The 18866-nt window shown below is 44.9% G+C and overlaps 1 protein-coding gene and 1 long non-coding RNA gene across 3 annotated transcripts in view; both read left to right on the top strand.

The window, feature by feature from the left end:
* Window positions 1–3923: 3923 nt before the first annotated feature.
* LOC144893324 (uncharacterized) overlaps window positions 3924–18866 on the top strand; it is a 64796-nt gene continuing 49853 nt past the window's right edge. For both annotated transcript variants that reach the window (XR_013624390.1, XR_013624389.1), the window contains exon 1: window positions 3924–4097. This is a non-coding gene — a long non-coding RNA (uncharacterized LOC144893324). The remainder of the gene's footprint in view (window positions 4098–18866) is intronic.
* The window catches only part of LOC137416431 (nicotinamide N-methyltransferase-like), a 35625-nt gene continuing 21475 nt past the window's right edge, over window positions 4717–18866 (top strand). Inside the window, exon 1 of the mRNA XM_078783705.1 lies at window positions 4717–4922. Coding sequence (XP_078639831.1) covers window positions 4880–4922 — 43 coding nt within the window. The 5' untranslated portion in view covers window positions 4717–4879. The remainder of the gene's footprint in view (window positions 4923–18866) is intronic.

Here is an 18866-nt window from a genome sequence, read left to right on the forward strand (position 1 = left end):
ATAAAGGGTGATTATAAAGGGTGATTATAAAGGGTGATTATATAGGGTGATTCTAAAGGATGATTATAAAGGGTGATTATAAAGGGTGATTCTAAAGGGTGATTATAAAGGGTGATTATAAAGGGTGATTCCAAAGGGTAATTATAAAGGATGATTATAAAGGGTGATTATAAAGGGTGATTATAAAGGGTGATTCTAAAGGGCGATTATAAAGGGCGATTATGAAGGGCGATTATAAAGGGTGATTATGAAGAGTGATTCTAAAGGGTGATTCTAAAGGGTGATTCTAAAGGGTGATTATAAAGGATGATTCTAAAGGGTGATTCTAAAGGGTGATTATAATGGGTGATTATAAATGGTGATTATAAAGGGTGATTCTAAAGTGATTATAAAGGGTGATTATAAAGGGTGATTATAAAGGGTGATTATAAAGGGTGATTATAAAGGATGATTTTAAAGGGTGATTCTAAAGGGTGATTCTTAAGGGTGATTATAAAGGATGATTATAAAGGGTGATTCTAAATGGTGATTATAAAGGGTGATTATAAAGGGTGATTATAAAGGGTGATTATAAAGGGTGATTATAAAGGGTGATTCCAAAGGGTGATTATAAAGGGTGATTATGAAGGGTGATTCTAAAGGGTGATTATAAAGGGTGATTATAAAGGGTGATTATAAAGGGTGATTATAAAGGGTGATTCCAAAGTGTGATTATAAAGGGTGATTCTGAAGGGTTATAAAGGATGATTCTATAGGTTGATTCTAAAGGGTGATTCTAAAGGGTGATTATAAAGGATGATTATGAAGGGTGATTATATAGGGTGATTATAAAGGATGATTATAAAGGGTGATTATAAAGGGTGATTATAAAGTATGATTATAAAGGGTAATTATAAAGGATGATTATAAAGGGTGATTATAAAGGGTGATTCTATAGGGTGATTCTAAAGGATGATTATAAAGGGTGATTATAAAGGGTGATTCCAAAGGGTAATTATAAAGGATGATTATAAAGGGTGATTCTAAAGGGTGATTCTAAAGGGTGATTCCAAAGGGTGATTATAAAGGATGATTATAAAGGGTGATTATAAAGGGTGATTCTAAAGGGTGATTATATAGGGTGATTCTAAAGGATGATTATAAAGGGTGATTATAAAGGGTGATTCTAAAGGGTGATTCTAAAGGGTGATTCTAAAGGGTGATTCTAAAGGGTGATTCTAAAGGATGATTCTAAAGGGTGATTCTAAAGGGTGATTATAATGGGTGATTATAAAGGGTGATTATAAATGGTGATTATAAAGGGTGATTACAAAGGGTGATTATAAAGGGTGATTCCAAAGGGTGATTATAAAGGGTGATTATAAAGGGTGATTATAAGGGGTAATTATAAATGGTAATTATAAATGGTGATTATAAAGGGTGATTATAAAGGGTGATTACAAAGGGTGATTATAAAGGGTGATTCCAAAGGGTGATTATAAAGGGTGATTATAAAGGGTGATTATAAGGGGTAATTATAAATGGTGATTATAAAGGATGATTCTAAATGGTGATTATAAAGGGTGATTATAAAGGGTGATTATAAAGGGTGATTATAAAGGGTGATTATAAAGGGTGATTCCAAAGGGTGATTATAAATGGTGATTATAAAGGGTGATTATAAAGGGTGATTATAAAGGGTGATTCTAAAGGGTGATTCTAAAGGGTGATTATAAAGGGTGATTCTAAAGGGTGATTCTAAAGGGTGATTATAAAGGGTGATTATAATGGGTGATTATAAAGGGTGATTTTAAAGGGTGATTATAAAGGGTGATTCTAAAGGGTGATTATAAAGGGTGATTATAAAGCATGATTATAAAGGGTGATTCTAAAGGGTGATTATAAAGGGTGATCATAAATGGTGATTTTAAAGGGTGATTTTAAAGGGTGATTATAAAGGGTGATTATAAAGAGTGATTCTAAAGGGTTTTTATAAAGGGTGATTCTAAAGGGTGATTATAAAGGGTGATTATAGAGGATGATTATAAAGGGTGATTATAAAGGGTGATTATAAAGGGTGATTCTGAAGGATGATTATAAAGGGTGATTATAAAGGGCGATTCTAAAGGGTGATTATAAAGGGTGATTATAAAGGGTGATTATAAAGGGTGATTATAAAGGGTGATTATAAAGGGTGATTATGAAGGGTGATTCTGAAGGGTGATTCTAAAGGGTGATTCTAAAGGGTGATTATAATGGGTGATTCTAAAGGGTGATTATAAAGGGTGATTATAAAAGGTGATTCTAAAGGGTGATTCTAAAGGGTGATTCGAAAGTGTGATTATAAAGGGTGATTCTAAAGGGTGATTCGAAAGGGTGATTATAAAGGGTGATTCGAAAGGGTGATTATAAAGTGTGATTCTAAAGGGTGATTATAAAGGGTGATTCTGAATGGTGATTCTGAAGGATGATTATAAAGGGTGATTATAAAGTGTGATTATAAAGTGTGATTCTAAAGGGTGATTCTAAAGGCTGATTCTAAAGGGTGATTATAAAGGGTGATTCTAAAGGGTGATTCTAAAGGGTGATTATAAAGGGTGATTATAAATGGTGATTATAAAGGGTGATTCTAAAGGGCGATTATAAAGGGTGATTCTAAAGGGTGATTCTAAAGGGTGATTATAAAGGGTGATTCTGAATGGTGATTATAAAGGATGATTCTGTAGGTTGATTCTAAAGGGTGATTCTAAAGGGTGATTCTAAAGGGTTAGAAAGGGAAACTATAAAGGGAAATTATAAAGGGAAATTCTAAAGGGTGATTCTAAAGGGTTATAAAGGGAAATTATAAAGGGAAATTATAAAGGGTAATTCTCAAGGGTTGTAAAGGGAAATTATAAAGGGAAATTCTAAAGGGTGATTCTAAAGGGTTCTCAAGTTGTCAGCATCTGGAAGTGTGTAACTTGCATGGATTGCACACAAACTGCTTCTTTCGGACATGAGGGCGATTTTAAACATAGGGGCAATACCCCTGGTGCTCACCTGGTGGAATAAACAGTACAGTGCATTGACTCAAGGTATTTTAAACCAATTTTAATGGCTGCTCGAAGAAAGGACAGAATGTAGAATCATACTAACATAATCATGAGACTTTAAACAAACAAACAAAAAAAAATAACAATTTTGTTTGGCAACCTCCTCCCTCTTCCACCCCCAACCCCGTATACCTCCTTAGACCCCAATTTTTCCAATAGCGTGAACAAACATTGATACATCATGGGTGAGGAAGGTTGTGGTAAAGTTTCATCGAAATTACCTGTGTAGTTTCTGAGAAGAAAGCAAATACCTATTTTGGGGGGCAACCCCTGGATCCAATTTGACCCCTCGTAAACCCCCTTAGATCTCGATTTTTTTTAATGCCATGAACAAACTTTAGTCACAACACAACAAATATAATTTGTGCAAAATTTGGTCACAATCCCATCAGCGGTTTCGGAGAAGTTGCAATTAAGTGTTTACGGACTGACTACTCGCCATCGGATAAGGTCCCCGGAACTATGTTCCAGGTGAGCTAAAAATAGGATTGCAAAGGTCATTAAGTGTATCCAAAATGAAAGATCACTTATTTACTTTTCCTGTATTTTTCTAATCATTAGGATACGTCTGTTCGTGTCCACTTTTACCTGTTTTGTTATATTTATGTAAAGTGTAATCATGTGCCAAATGCAACTTATTGTACAGGTACTTCTTGTGCAGGTCATTAATGTACAAAGTAGATCGACCTGTGTAGATTTAAAGGTTGTTGCTTCTGTCTAAGCATATTTAATATTACAGCATTATTTATCTCAGATATAAATCGTAAAGTTTTAAAGGACAGTCAAGTTATTTGACAAATGTTATAGTTTCAAAACGCAAAATAATGCAGCAGCGTCACGGAGGTATCCGTGAGCAGCGTGAGCAATAATAGGGCGGAAAAACCATCAGCAACAGCAACAACAACAACAAGCTGAAGGTAAAAAGAGAAGAAGAAGAATAAGAATTGTTCCAAATCCGACAGGTCGGGCATACGTGACCCCCAACAGCCGGCAGCACCATGGCCAAAGAAAGCGGCGCATATTCAGGTGAGGATTACAAGTCGCACTTCCAACCTCGGGAATATTTCATTAATAACCTTGGAGGTCTTCAGAGACCGCAGAAGGGCAACTTCCTGCCTTGGCCGCTGAAGAAGCTGCATCAGGTGAGTTTGTTGAACACAATGAATATATATATATATATATATATATATATATATATATATATATATATATACATACATATATATATATATATATATATATATACATACATATATATATATATATATATATATATATATATATATATATATATATATATATACATACATATATATATATATATATATATATATATATATATATATATATATATATATATATATATATATATATATATATATATATATACGTGTGTGTGTGTGCGTGTGCGCTATTTGTTGACTCTGAGTTGGTTTAGATTTATTTCGCAATTCATAAAAAGTTAAGGTTTTACAACTTTTAAAATGTCAGTTTTGTGCCAAGAGTGAACTAAATGTACATGGAAACTTATAAATGCGAGGACATTTGACTCATAATGCCAGTTCATTAACCACCCCATTGACTTATATGCTGCTCATGATGAGCAGGACCCCCATTCTAAGCATTAACCTAATCGACCTTAACATCTGCAACTACAACTACACTCGGTAGAGCACACACATGATGTCGGCCAAGCTGAACAGTTTGTTTTGTATCCCACTGATAGGCTGGATTTGGATTTGGACCTGATCCAAAATCTAATCGGCTCGTTCTTGTCACTGCTTGTCCTTGCTTTTTTTTTCTCTGCCATGTGGGGAATTTTCTATGCCACGTGGAACTTTTCCCTGCCATGTGAGTAGTGTATATATGTTGCTTCTGGGAAGCTCTCATTTTCCCATTGACTTGCATGTTAATTTTCCTCTGAACCTCATTGCCCATTAACACCTCTATTTCTCCCACCCTCATCTTTATGAACCTTTTGTCTATAGTACCTATCTTTAATGTTGTTCATTAGACCACTCAAACACTACAAATATTTGTTTTCCCTTATAGACCTATAATCCTTCTTCTACATATCATCTGGCAGATTATCTTTGACCCACTCAAACATCCACCCATTCACTTACATGTTAATTTTCCTCTCACCTCTTTACGAACCTTTTAGCCTTTTGACACCTATCCTTAATGTTGTTCATTAGACCACTCAAACAATGATCCCCCCTTGGTCTTATGGTATTCTTACTATCAATGATCCTGAGTAGACCACTCAAACATTGATCCTACAAATATTTGTTTATGCGTGGGAAATAATTTAATTATCTTGCCACTCTCTTCACCATCTAATATATTAACAAAGTATATGATTGAGTTTGGTTCTTTATTAAGATATTTTAACTGAGCTAAGATAAAATGGTAAACCTCCCTCAATGTTCTTGTTTGAGTGCCTCCAGTGCCACATACCATTTTTAAATTAGGTATATATTTTCCTGACAACCATCAAAGTTTTCCATCCACTCAAAAATATTTTCATCTTTTTTACCCAATTCACCGGTATTTAAATTAATTCTCTTATTTGTTTTGTAAATTTTTTTACCAGTTGTCTTTTCAATTATACCTATTTTATATTTTTCACATTCGTTATGTTTACCATTTATATACCAAGGTTGATTACACCTCCACTCTTTAGTCTGGTTGGTACTTGGTTCTATCATTTATATAATAGTAAAAAGGCGGCGGTAGCCAGTTAAAATCCCTAATCCCCCTTTTTAACTTATCACTTATATACTTATATAACCATAAGGGAGACTATCAATTCCATTTTCTAAAATAAACCTCTCATCATCAAAAGCCCCCAATGCTTTCTTATTCACCTCTTCTGAATATAATTTATGTTTATAACTTCTTATTCCATTTATCTTTCTAAACTCTTCTTTCTTTGTTGTTAAACAGTTATAATAATCCTTAAAGTTTATTGTTTCTTTAATAACATTTTTCTTTACACCTTTTAACTTCTTATCAGTCTTTTCAACGTTATTCACAATGTATTTATAAGCATGCCTTAGACCTCAATCCCACAAATTCACTCATGACATTTCCTCCTAATTCATCCTTAAACTTTCCAATCACCTTTTTATTTTTAGAAGAGAACAACTCACTCTCTGGACTGTAATTACTCGTGTCATAGATATTAATGTCCTTTTTCATGTCTGAATAAACATCATCAGTATTAATTTGCAAAATAAAACTATCTGTATCCATATAAAGTAGATGAACATCATTTTGATATTTCTTCCTCAAGTTATTATAAAAGTAATCATACATTAATGACTTTGATAAATCAAGAATTGATGTTCCAATATAAATAGGTTTGTCCATTTCAATACTCTCTTTAATCAAATGGATCGCACAAAAGTTCTCAGTAAAGACCTCAGCTCAAGTAAAACTCGGTCTATTAATTAATTTTGATGCTTGTTTCCAAGATGTTGATAGTCTGATATTTTGTCTTTTCCTCACATTTTCCATGGTCTTACCAAAGACTGCATTATTCATCAATTTATAAAAGTCTTTCTCAAAATCTGTTTTTGACTGTTCTTCTTTGTGTATTAAAATCAATGTACCCCTTTAACCAATGACTTTGATTGAACTTTAGAACCCTATGGATCTTCTCTACTCTTAGACCTTTTGATAAATATTGTCGCAAATTTCTTTGGTGTAGAACATAATTTTTCTTGTTATATAATGTAGTAAGGAATTTTTCTGTTGATTCACCTATATTAAATGATTGTTGATAATCACTTAACCACTCCTTCTTTGGACTTTCCTTTTCACAAGCAAATGGGAGATCTTTGTGTAGGTTATGAAGTTCCTCTGGATATTTCAAATCAACTTCAAAATAATAACCAACTTTTTCTTTATCCAATTCTTTTTGTGTAGAGATACATACATCTTGTAAAACCTTTTTGTAGTCTTTTTCCTTTACCCATCTAAGTTTTCCATAAGGAAGAGCCTGAGACATTGCCCAGCCATACAGGTTGTTCGCGTCATAGTACATCAAGTAAGAACTCTCTTTCGTTGAATCATAATTTGGAAGATATTTGTTATTTGCTTTTGCTTATCTACTCGAGCAGACTTGTGAAATTCCACCTCTTTTTGCCTTTTCAATCATCAAAAGCATATCAACATCGGTTATCAAATCCAAAGCTTGTTTTGTTATTTTCAACATCGCACTCCAGGCCAATCCAGGTGCTGTGTAGTATTGAGCAGGATCCAATCCATATCCAGTGCGACAAACAGATCTAAAGGCTTCAAATACATCGGTCAATAAAAGCACATCAGTTTTGAGATACAAATCGTGATACTCGCCAAGATTCTTGATGTTATATTTTTCCCAAACATTTTGTGCGTGTACATAATCTTTATCAGATATATGACTGTTGTTTAATTTGTTATAGAAATTTTCTTTTGAAGGAAGTTGTGTTTCATTGAATCTCTCAAATGAGTCCATGTAGTCATAGGGGTAAATTCCCTTTTGTGTTAGAAAATCTTTATCTAAAAAATACTCTGAAAGACATGGAAACTCTTTTAGATTTTGAACCAAGTTAGCCAATGGACTTGCCATGAATTTAAATGTATCAAGAAATCTGATATGAGTAATAGGAGATGTGTGAATTGTTTTTGTGAATGAAATGTATTTCTGATCCGTGTTTGGAATTGCTGAGATACTTCCAGAAGTCTTTGAGAGTTCCTTGATAAATAGATGTGTATCATAATGAGCGTTGTTATGAAGAAAAACAGGAATGAAAGAGGGGAGTTGATAATTAATATTACAACTTTGATGAGCCGGACCTCGATATTTACCAGTGAGATGACAATGGTCTCTAACCTTTAGACCTTTACCAATTTTCTTCTCACAAATATGACAGGCAACCTTTGGCTGTCTAAATTCTCTTTTTTCTTTACTTGTTAAGGACATTGGTTGATTGGTTTCTTTCATTATCTTGGTTAATCGAACACAGTCTTTTTCTAGTCGTTTCACAAACTCCTCTGGGGTATTTGAGCCTCTATGCACCTCTAACTTGTTATATTCATCACCAACGGATGATTTGATATAATAACAAAAACCACAAGGAGTATGTTTTTGATATTTATTTGTGTATGATTCTTTTGGATCTGGAGAAGCAGTATCAATTTTTTCTAAAATACTTTCAAAATCAGCATATATAACAAATGGATGTTTTATTGTTTTCTTTTCATCTTTGAATGTGATCTTTGAGCCATTTTTAGGCATGTTGATTACCGTTGATTTATGTTCACCACAATAATTTGAATGTTTATCTAATCTTTCTTGTGTATGTGTTATGGATTTATGTGAATTACTATTCAGGTCATTGCTTATTAATGTTTATTCGATTAAAGGTTGTTGTGATAAAAGGGTCAGGAGCTCTTCTGGGGAAAAGGAGACCGGAAACGGAAGAAGAAAACACACGAGGTCCGGGAGAAGCGGCGATCTTCTTCTTCCTCGCCCAGCTCCGACGCGAGCGGTGTCGATATTGAGCAGCGTGGGGGACGCTGCGTTTGAAAGCCCGTCTGGCAAAAGGAGTTACCTGCGCGGGGTAATTACCGATTACACATCAAGTTGCCGTGGGTTCGTGTACGGAACCAAGCATCCGGCACAATTCGCCTCAACGTCTACAAGGATGCGTACGGGTCGCACCTTGGGCCTCGCGCGCTTTGCAAGCCGTGCTTTGCTTTGCCCGCTTTGCTTAGCAAGGAGGTGTGCGCTGCAGCAGCTGTCCCCGGTACGCGACGTGCACGTTTGGAACACGTCAGCCAGGGGTTCGTTCAACCGCCCGGGTGCGGAGAAGTCGACCTTCACCTTGGTCTGGAGGGGCCCAGAGACATTGTGAGGGACAGTGACCATTGAGGGGTCGTGAGTGGGGAAAGGGGGGACATATATAAGATGGCCATCTTAGTAATATTGGTGATTGATTGTTGATGGTTGTTCATGGATTGGGGAATATATTATTGATTAACCCGGATCCTTGGTGTGGGGTTTCTTATTGACTTGAATTGTTGTGTCTTTCATATTGATTGCGTTACGAAAGTGTATAAATCATAGATCTTTCTGGCGGAGTTCCTCTCACGGTCCGGGGGTCACCGAGACCAGGTAGTCACCGGGAGGACCACGTAACAGAAATTGGGGGCTCGTCCAAATTACAATTTGCGGATTCGCAATTGGGTCTACGTCCGGGATCTATAAAATTTTCTAAATTTTAGTCCGGGAAAGAATTCCCAAGAGTGGTAACTTTTCCAATGTTCCCAAAATTGTTTTGCTCTGTCGACAAAACAACAACAACAAAAAAAACAAAAAAAAACCAATAGCAATAATAGTAATACTGTTGCTTTTCTTTGTTGGAAATTTCTGGGGTGAAGGTTAACAGGTGTTACCAGTAGTCACCATGGCGTTTGTGGCACAGAACTTTGCGGTAACCCCTAGTGAGGCACAGTTCCGAGCATTACTAAAATCGGACCTCTTGAAATTGGCCAAACATTTTAACTTGGAGGTCCGAACTAATTTGAGGAAGGCAGAGTTGCAGACCACGGTGATACAGTCTATGGTGGGATTAGGAACATGGGACGAGTTAGCCTGGGAGTGGCTACCCGAAGAACCAGAAGACGTTGAGCTCCGGAAACTGGAGTTGCAATTACGGAGCCAGGAACGGATCAAAGAAGAAGAAAGGAAAGCAGAAAAGGAAAGAGCAGAAGAGGAAAGGAAAGCAGAAGAGAGGAGAGAAGAGAAACAAGCAGAGGAAAGGAGAGTGGAACGAGAACTCCAGGAAAGGTTAGAAAGGATGAAAACAGAGGAAAGGAAAGCAGAAAAGGAAAGAGCAGAAGAAGAAAGGAAAGCAGAAAAGGAAAGAGCAGAAGAGGAAAGGAAAGTAGAAGAGAGGAGAGAAGAGAAACAAGCAGAGGAAAGGAGAGTGGAACGAGAACTCCAGGAAAGGTTAGAAGGGAGAAAAGCAGAGGAGAGGAGAGCTGCAAGGGAACTCGAAGCAGAGGAGAGAAAAGCCGAAAGGGAGTTGAAGGAACGTGATCTGGCGCTTCAGCAAGAAATTAAATTCAAGGAGCTGGATTTAATGAGAGAACGGGGAGAGGTACCACCCTTGCTGACGGGGTCGACACCTAGCCAAAACACCTGGGATGTGGGCAGACATGTGAGGCTGGTTCCACCCTTCAGTGAAAAGGAAGTCACTCAATTTTTTCCACACTTTGAGAAAGTGGCTCGACAGTTAAACTGGCCGGAGGAGGCCTGGACCATACTAGTGCAAAGTGTGCTGGTGGGTAAAGCTCAAGAGATTTATTCGGCGCTACCAATGGACCAATGTGCAGATTATGAGGTATTGAAGAAGCACATCCTCAAAGCCTATGAGTTGGTTCCGGAAGCTTACCGGCAAAAAATCAGGAATGCCTGGAAGAGGGAGAGTGAGACCCATGTGGAGTTTGCTAGAGTGAAAGAAAACATGTTTGATCGGTGGTGTGAGTCAAAAGGAGTCGGGAACGACTTCGAAGCATTGCGTGACCTGATGCTGGTGGAGGAATTTCAACAGCGTGTCCACGAGGACATCAAAGTGTACCTGCAGGAAAATAAAGTACCAAAGTTGTGGGACGCAGCCACCATGGCAGATGATTATGCCTTAACACAACGGATAGGGGTCCACACACCTAGCTCCTCGCCTAGACTTCAGCAGGGGAGTTATGGAACACCCGGTGCGGAGAACGACAATACATGGCGGCGGCCTCGAGAGGATTATGGGGACAACGCGGATACCCCAACTGTTCGAAATCCGAGGGCTACGGGCCCAAGACAAACTTATTTTCCGGGGGGCCCGAGGCAGACCACGAGTTTTTCCTCCTGGCCTACTTGCGCTTTTTGCAAGAAACCTGGACACTTGATGTCCAGTTGTTACCTCATGAAAAGGGAAAACCCAGAGCGGAGTCCGACTATTACCACTCCGAATGCGATGGCAAGCGTAAGAAATCGCCCACAGAACAGTTACCAACCATTTATTTATGAGGGGTTGGTCTCACTCAAGGGAGGCTTGACTAACCCAAGACCTGTTAGGGTATTGAGGGACACAGGAGCCCATCAATCCTTAATGCTGGAAGGCATTTTGCCATTGTCAAAGAGTACCGCAACTGGTGATAGTGTTCGGTTGCAAGGGATTGGTGGCTGTGTTAGTGCCCCACTTCATGTCATCCATTTGGAATCCGATTTGGTGTCAGGACCGGTCACCGTCGGTTTACAAGCCACGCTTCCTGTAGAGGGAGTATCTGTGATTATCGGGAATGATTTGGCCGGGGGGCAAATTTATGGTAACCCGAGGGGGGGTAAAGAGCCCCGCAGGGGAAATAACACCACCCCAGCTCGGGATGGCGACAAAAGTTCCAAGTTATTTGTAGGGGGACTGAACTTCAACACAGAGGAAGAAGTTCTGACCTCTGTCTTCAACAGATATGAGCCGCTGGTGGAAGTGCGGGTGGTAAAAGACAGGGAAACGCAACGGTCAAGAGGGTTCGGCTTTGTCACGTTTGCAAGCACAAAAGACGCCAGAGAGGCAGAGAAGAATTGGAATGGTAAGGATTTGGAGGATCGGACCATAACAGTAGGGAAGGCATTTCGTAGGCGTCGAGAGGTCTACAGAAGAGGACAACGTGGCGGTAGTTTTGGGGTTGGCAGCAGCCGATATTACTATGGAGGCTCCCAGAGTTACGGCACCTCCCGAAAGAATGAATGTCAGAGCACTGGCCGAGAAGGAGACCGCCAGTCAGGTAACGGCTGGGACAAGGGGTCCCACCGTAACTGTTAGGAGTCTGGAGAAGTTAAAGCACTATATACGGTGGAGCCGCCGAGCCGGGGCTCCTACACGGACTAACCGTGAACGCCATGTTCTTAAAGGCGTCCATGTAATGAACTTTCCTCCCCGGACTAACCGTGAACTCCACATTCCTTAAGGCGTCCATGTAGGGAATACTCAGCTGGGCCTCCCGAAAAAGTGCTATCGAGAGGTTTAACTTTGGGGCTTTGGTCACCACCTCTTCACCGTCATTCAAGAGAAACTAGAAGTGGTTGACTCTTGGTCCAGAGTGAATTAATCTAGGGGTTTTGTGAAATTTTGTTGCTTTATTTTTAAGTCATAATTGTGCCCGGGGGGAACTGATGATTTGGGGGTGTGAGTCATCTGGTTTGTTTATCAAAGTTGGCCAGCAAAGAAAGTTTTCGCTGTGTTCAAACTTTCTTTCTTGAAGGGGGGGAGTGTTACGGATTTATGTGAATTTATGTGAATTACTATTCAGGTCATTGCTTATTAATGTTTATTCGATTAAAGGTTGTTGTGATTAAAGGGTCAGGAGCCCTTCTGGGGAAAAGGAGACCGGAAATGGAAGAAGAAAACACACGAGGTCCGGGAGAAGCGGTGATCTTCTTCTTCCTCGCCCAGCTCCGACGCGAGCGGTGTCGATATTGAGCAGCGTGGGGGACGCTGCGTTTGAAAGCCCGTCTGGCGAAAGGAGTTACCTGCGCGGTGTAATTACCGATTACACATCAAGTTGCCGTGGGTTCGTGCACGGAACCAAGCGTCCGGCACAATTCGCCTCAACGTCTACAAGGACGCGTACGGGTCGCACCTTGGGCCTCGCGCGCTTTGCAAGCCATGCTTTGCTTTGCCCGCTTTGCTTAGCAAGGAGGTGTGCGCTGCAACAGCTGTCCCCGGTACGCGACGTGCACGTTTGGAACACGTCAGCCAGGGGTTCGTTCAACCACCCGGGTGCGGAGAAGTCGACCTTCACCTTGGTCTGGAGGGGCCCAGAGACATTGTGAGGGACAGTGACCATTGAGGGGTCGTGAGTGGGGAAAGGGGGGACATATATAAGATGGCCATCTTAGTAATATTGGTGATTGATTGTTGATGGTTGTTCATGGATTGGGGAATATATTATTGATTAACCCGGATCCTTGGTGTGGGGTTTCTTATTGACTTGAATTGTTGTGTCTTTCATATTGATTGCGTTACGAAAGCGTATAAATCATAGATCTTTCTGGCGGAGTTCCTCTCACGGTCCGGGGGTCACCGAGACCAGGTAGTCACCGGGAGGACCACGTAACATATGGAAGAAGTTAAGACAACGCATACAAATATATATTTTATTTGTTCTTTTACATACTTGTGGTTTTATTAATTTTGTAATATCTTTGATGAATGTATAATGTGAATTTTCGTCTGAAATAAAATATAGAAGATTAATATGAGTTTGTTTACAATTGTCAGAAAGCTTAAAAACCTGAATGTTGTTTGTTTCTGTTAAACCATAAACATTAACTGATAAATTATTCAACTTTTCAAATTTAGGAATATCATTTAAAGTCATCGGAAACTTTAGATCTTTCGTATTTAATGTATTCTCATATTTTTTATAATGAGATACTCTTTCATCATGAAAATGTGGAGGATGTAAGTGTGCTAGAATAGACCAGAGAAAACATTTATTGTCTTTATTTTTGATATTGATAACTGCTTTTCTATTTTTGATAACACTGGGTAAATCAATGTAAGAAGAAGCTTTTAGAGGATCTGATTTAAGAATATGAATGTCTATGTAAATAATTTTTCCTATATTGAATCCACTTCCTACGATTGAATTATCCACATCTTGCTCTTGTTTAATAAGTTCATCATAGACTCCTGATGTTTTAAAGTCTTGATATGAAGATATAAATTGTGGCTCAGTTCTCATGTATGGTGTTGAAGGAGCCGGGGCTCCCACGTCGATCGGAAGAATGGACGCGACAAAAAGCTAGAATTCATCTGAGTTGCTTTAATGAAATCAAACAATCAGGCACTCTGAAAAACCGTTTATCAGTCAGCAATATATATCTATTCCGCCAGGGGGTTTGCACAGGCCCGGCGCCAGGGGGCGTGGCCCAGCGTCCTGGCTGCGGCCTGGCAAGTTGAGCGCGGGCCTGGGCGTCCTGGACGAGCCCGGCATGGTGATCGCTCCGCGTCCTTGATAGGTGCAAGGCGATTGTGAAAACTCAGCGGCAGCCGCTACACACGTCCCCCCAGAATCGACTTGCACCGGCAGGGTCAATTTGAGGGGGGTCCTGATGACCCGGCCGAAGCGACCCCTGGCGGGTCATGGGAGGGGGTCCGGTGAGGTGGTGGGCGGTCGAGTGGGGGGCACCGTGGACGGGGGACGGCCTCGCCGCGGCGGAAGGGCCACCCGTGGTGGGTGGTCGACGTCCACGTGCGCCGGCTTGAGGCGGTCCACAGCAATCCGGTCCGACCTGCCGCCGATGTCGATGACGAACGACTTGTCGTCCCGTCGCAGCACCCGGAAGGGCCCGTCGTACGGCGGCTGGAGTGGCCACCGATGTGCGTCGTGACGCACAAAAACATACTCCGCTGTGCGGAGTGCTGGGGGGACGTAGGACTGGGGGTCACCGTGGTGGGATGTTGGCACGGGGGCAAACCGTCGGGCGGCCTCCTGGAGGTCCAAGCGCTGGTGAGCTGCGGACCAGGGACTGGTAGCGTCGGGCACAAATTCGCCCGGGACGCGTAGCACCTGGCCATAGACAAGCTCGGCGGTGGATGCCTGGAGGTCCTCCTTGGGGGCCGTGCGAAGGCCCAAAAGGACCCACGGCAGCCGGTCGGCCCACCCGACGTCTTGAAGGCCGGCCATGAGCGCGGCCTTCATGGAGCGGTGGAATCGCTCGCACAACCCGTTTGCTTGGGGGTGGTAGGCCGTAGTACGGTGGAGCTTGATCCCCAGGTTGCGGGCGACCGCGCCCCACAGCTCGGAGGTGAACTGTGAACCGCGGTCTGACGAGATGTCCGCCGGTGCGCCGAAGCGGGCGACCCAGGTGGCGATGAAAGCCTGCGCCACGTCGGCGGTGGTGGTGGAGACGAGGGGAACGGCCTCCGGCCACCTGGTGGTCCTGTCCACCATGGTGAGCAGGTGTGTGAACCCCCGTGACGGGGGGAGGGGGCCCACCAGATCCACGTTGACGTGGTCGAAACGTCGTTCGGGCACGGTGAAAGGTGCCAGCGGGGCCTGGGTGTGTCGGTGGACCTTGGCCCGTTGCCAGGCCGTGCAGGCGCTGGTCCAATCGCGGACGTCCCGACGAAGGCCGTGCCAGACGAAACGCGCCGACACCAGCTTCTGGGAAGCTTTCCGGCCCGGGTGGGAAAGGCCGTGGAGGGAGGCGAAGATGCGGCGTTGCCAGGCGACGGGCACGATGGGGCGAGGCTGGCCTTGGGAGATGTCGCAGAGCAGGACAGTGTCCGCGCAGGGGATGTCGGCCAGGCGGAGGCCCGTGTCCGCCGCCCGGAGGGCTTGCACCGTGGTGTCGGTGGTTTGGTCCGCCGCCATAAGCGCAAAATCCACGCCCAGGTGGACCGCGTTCGCGCTGGCCCGGGAAAGACAGTCGGCCACGGCGTTGTTTTTGCCGGCGACGTGCCGGATGTCCGTGGTAAACTCCGACACGGCGGAGAGGTGGCGCTGTTGGCGGGCCGACCATGGCTCCGTGACCTTGGCCATGGCGTAAACCAACGGCTTGTGGTCGACGAACGCCGTGAAAGGTCGGCCCTCCAGGAGGTGGCGGAAATGGCGGACGGCCAGGTGTAGACCGAGGAGCTCCCGGTCAAACGTGCTGTATTTGAGCTCGTTCGGCCGGAGCTGCCGGCTGAAAAAAGCGAGTGGCTGCCAAACCCCGTTCACCCATTGCTCATGTACGGCGCCCACCGCGTAGTCGGAGGCATCCGTGGTGAGGGCGATGGGAGCGTTGAGCACCGGGTGAGCGAGCAGTGTTGCGTCGGCGAGGGCCCGCTTTGAGCCTTGGAAGGCCGCATCCATTGCTGCGGACCAGGCGATGTCGTGCTTGGCCGGCATGCCCCGGAGGGCTTCGTAGAGGGGCCGCATGAGCTGAGCAGCACGGGGCACGAAGCGGTGATAAAAATTCACCATTCCCAGGAATTCCTGCAGGGCCTTTATGGTGCGGGGACGCGGGAACGTGGTGATGGCCTCGACCTTGGTTGGCAGCGGCACGGCCCCGTTCTTGGTGATGTGATGGCCCAAAAAATCAACGGCCGTCGTGCCGAAGTGGCATTTGGCCGGGTTGACGATGAGGCCGTGCTCGCTGAGGCGCTCGAACAGCGTCCGGAGGTGGAGGAGGTGCTCGGCCCGGGACGTGCTGGCGACGAGGATGTCGTCCAGGTAAACGAAAAGGAACGGCAGGTCACGCAGCACGCCGTCCATCAAGCGCTGGAACGCCTGAGCCGCGTTCTTGAGACCAAACGGCATCCGCAAGAATTCGAATAAGCCGAACGGCGTGATGACTGCCGTTTTAGGGACGTCGGCCGCCCTGACAGGTACCTGGTGATATCCCCGTATGAGGTCAATTTTCGAAAAAATGACCCGTCCCGCCAGACGGGCGGAGAAGTCTTGGATATGCGGGATCGGGTACCTGTCGGGGGTGGTAGCGTCATTGAGACGGCGGTAGTCGCCACACGGGCGCCATCCACCCCCCGGCTTTGGCACGATGTGCAGTGGCGAGGCCCACGCGCTATCGGAGCGCCGCACGATGCCGAGGTGCTCCAACGCGTCGAATTCGGCCTTCGCTACGGCGAGCTTGGCTGGGTCGAGGCGGCGGGCCCTGGCGTAGACCGGCGGGCCCGTGGTTGGTATGTGGTGCTCGATCCCATGCCGTACTGCGACGGCCGAAAACGTCGGCCGCGTGAGGGCCGGGAACTCCGTGAGCAGGCGAGCAAACTCGTTCGCCGCCGGGACGGCGCATGCCAGCTCGGTCGGCGCGGAGCTGCTCAATGTGCATACCAGGGAGCTGAAGGTTTCAGCGTTGATTAAACGACGCCGTTGGACGTCCACCAGCAGTCCGTGTGCGCAGAGGAAGTCGGCGCCTAGCAGAGCCACGGGCACGTTGGCGGTTACAAACGTCCAAGCAAAGCGTTGGCCGCCGAAGCAGAGGGTGACGTTGCGCGGGCCGAAGGTGCGGATAGTCGATCCGTTGGCCGCAACTAAGGAGGGGCCGCAAACCGCGGATTGCCTGTCCTGGTCAGAGGCGGGTATGACGCTCAGTTGGGCGCCGGTGTCGCACAGGAAGCGCCGTCCGGACGCTTTATCCGTGATGAACAGTAAGTTGCCCGTGTGGCCGGCGCTCATGGCTGGTAATGAACGCCGGCCCGGCCGTTTCCCGGCCTGCCGAAGGTGCACGGGGGTCGGCATGTCCGGGCCTTCTGTCCGAACCTGGCATGATAGTAACACCACGCTTGGTCAGGTGGAGGCCTCGGTCGTCGTGCCGGAGGTGGTCGGCTCGGTAGAGCGGCCGCCAATGGCGTCGGCAGTTCGGCCGTCGACCGTGCCGGGTGCTCGGGCGCCCTGGGTGTTGCGTCGGACGGCGGTGGGTCCCATGTCGCCGCTACGATGCGCTGTCCTGCGGCGGAGATCTTGTCGGCTTCTCTGGCAAGGGCCCGGGGATCTGTGATCGTCGTGCTTGCCAGGGCGAGGCGTACCGGGTTAGGCAGCTGACGGAAGAACAGCTCCCGGAACAGGAATGCCGGAGAGTGCTCGCCGAGCAGTGAAAGCATGTAGTCCATGCGCTCGGAAGGGCGCGTGTCGCCGAGCTCAGGCAGATCGAGCAGGCGCCGTGCGCGTTCCGCCGATGGGAGGGCGAAAGCATCGAGGAGCAGCTTCTTAATCGCGCCGTATTTGTCAGCGGCTGGCGGGCTTTCGAGGAGGCTCAGGGCGCGGGCCGCGGTAACCGACCCGAGCGCAGCTACCACATGGTGGAAGCGGGTGTCGTCGGCCGTGATGCCTCGCAGGGCGAACAGGGACTCCGCCTGTGCGAACCAAACCGCCGCGTGAGCCTCCCAGAAGGTAGGCAGTTTAAGGGCGACTGCCGTGTCCATGTCGATAGGTCACCAATGAAGGAGCCGGGGCTCCCACGTCGATCGGAAGAATGGACGCGACAAAAAGCTAGAATTCATCTGAGTTGCTTTAATGAAATCAAACACTCAGGCACTCTGAAAAACCGTTTATCAGTCAGCAATATATATCTATTCCGCCAGGGGGTTTGCACAGGCCCGGCGCCAGGGGGCGTGGCCCAGCGTCCTGGCTGCGGCCTGGCAAGTTGAGCGCGGGCCTGGGCGTCCTGGACGAGCCCGGCATGGTGATCGCTCCGCGTCCTTGATAGGTGCAAGGCGATTGTGAAAACTCAGCGGCAGCCGCTACAGTGTATCTATAACTCCTTCGTCCTTTGTCATTTCTAATTTTACTCCCATATAAAATTTAAGTGGTTTCATTTCTTTTCGTGTTTTTTCAATCAACGTTTGAACAGCAGGTTTAACTATTTCGACAGCATCAACTATAATAATAATAATAATAATATTTCATTTATTTTGTATAGCGCTTTTCCAGAAGCCCAAAGGCGCTTTGACAGAGTGGCAAACATAATGCATAACAATACATGAAAACAACAATTGCAAAAAGACAAGAATCAATAGGGAAATATTTAAAGCAAAAGGAGGGAGAAGGAGAAGAGATAGTCAGGGGTTAAATGCTGTGGGTTGAATGTTGAATGCAGTGTTGAACAGCTGGGTCTTTATTGATGTTTTGAATGTGGTGAGTGAGGAGGAGTCTCTGATGGTGTGAGGTAGTGAGTTCCAGAGGGTGGGAGCAGCGATGGAGAAGGCCCTGTCCCCCCAGGATCTGAATTTGGTCCGGATG

This window comes from Myxine glutinosa, chromosome 8, assembly GCF_964187855.1.
Source record: "Myxine glutinosa chromosome 8, kmMyxGlut1.1, whole genome shotgun sequence".
NCBI lineage: Eukaryota > Metazoa > Chordata > Myxini > Myxiniformes > Myxinidae > Myxine > Myxine glutinosa.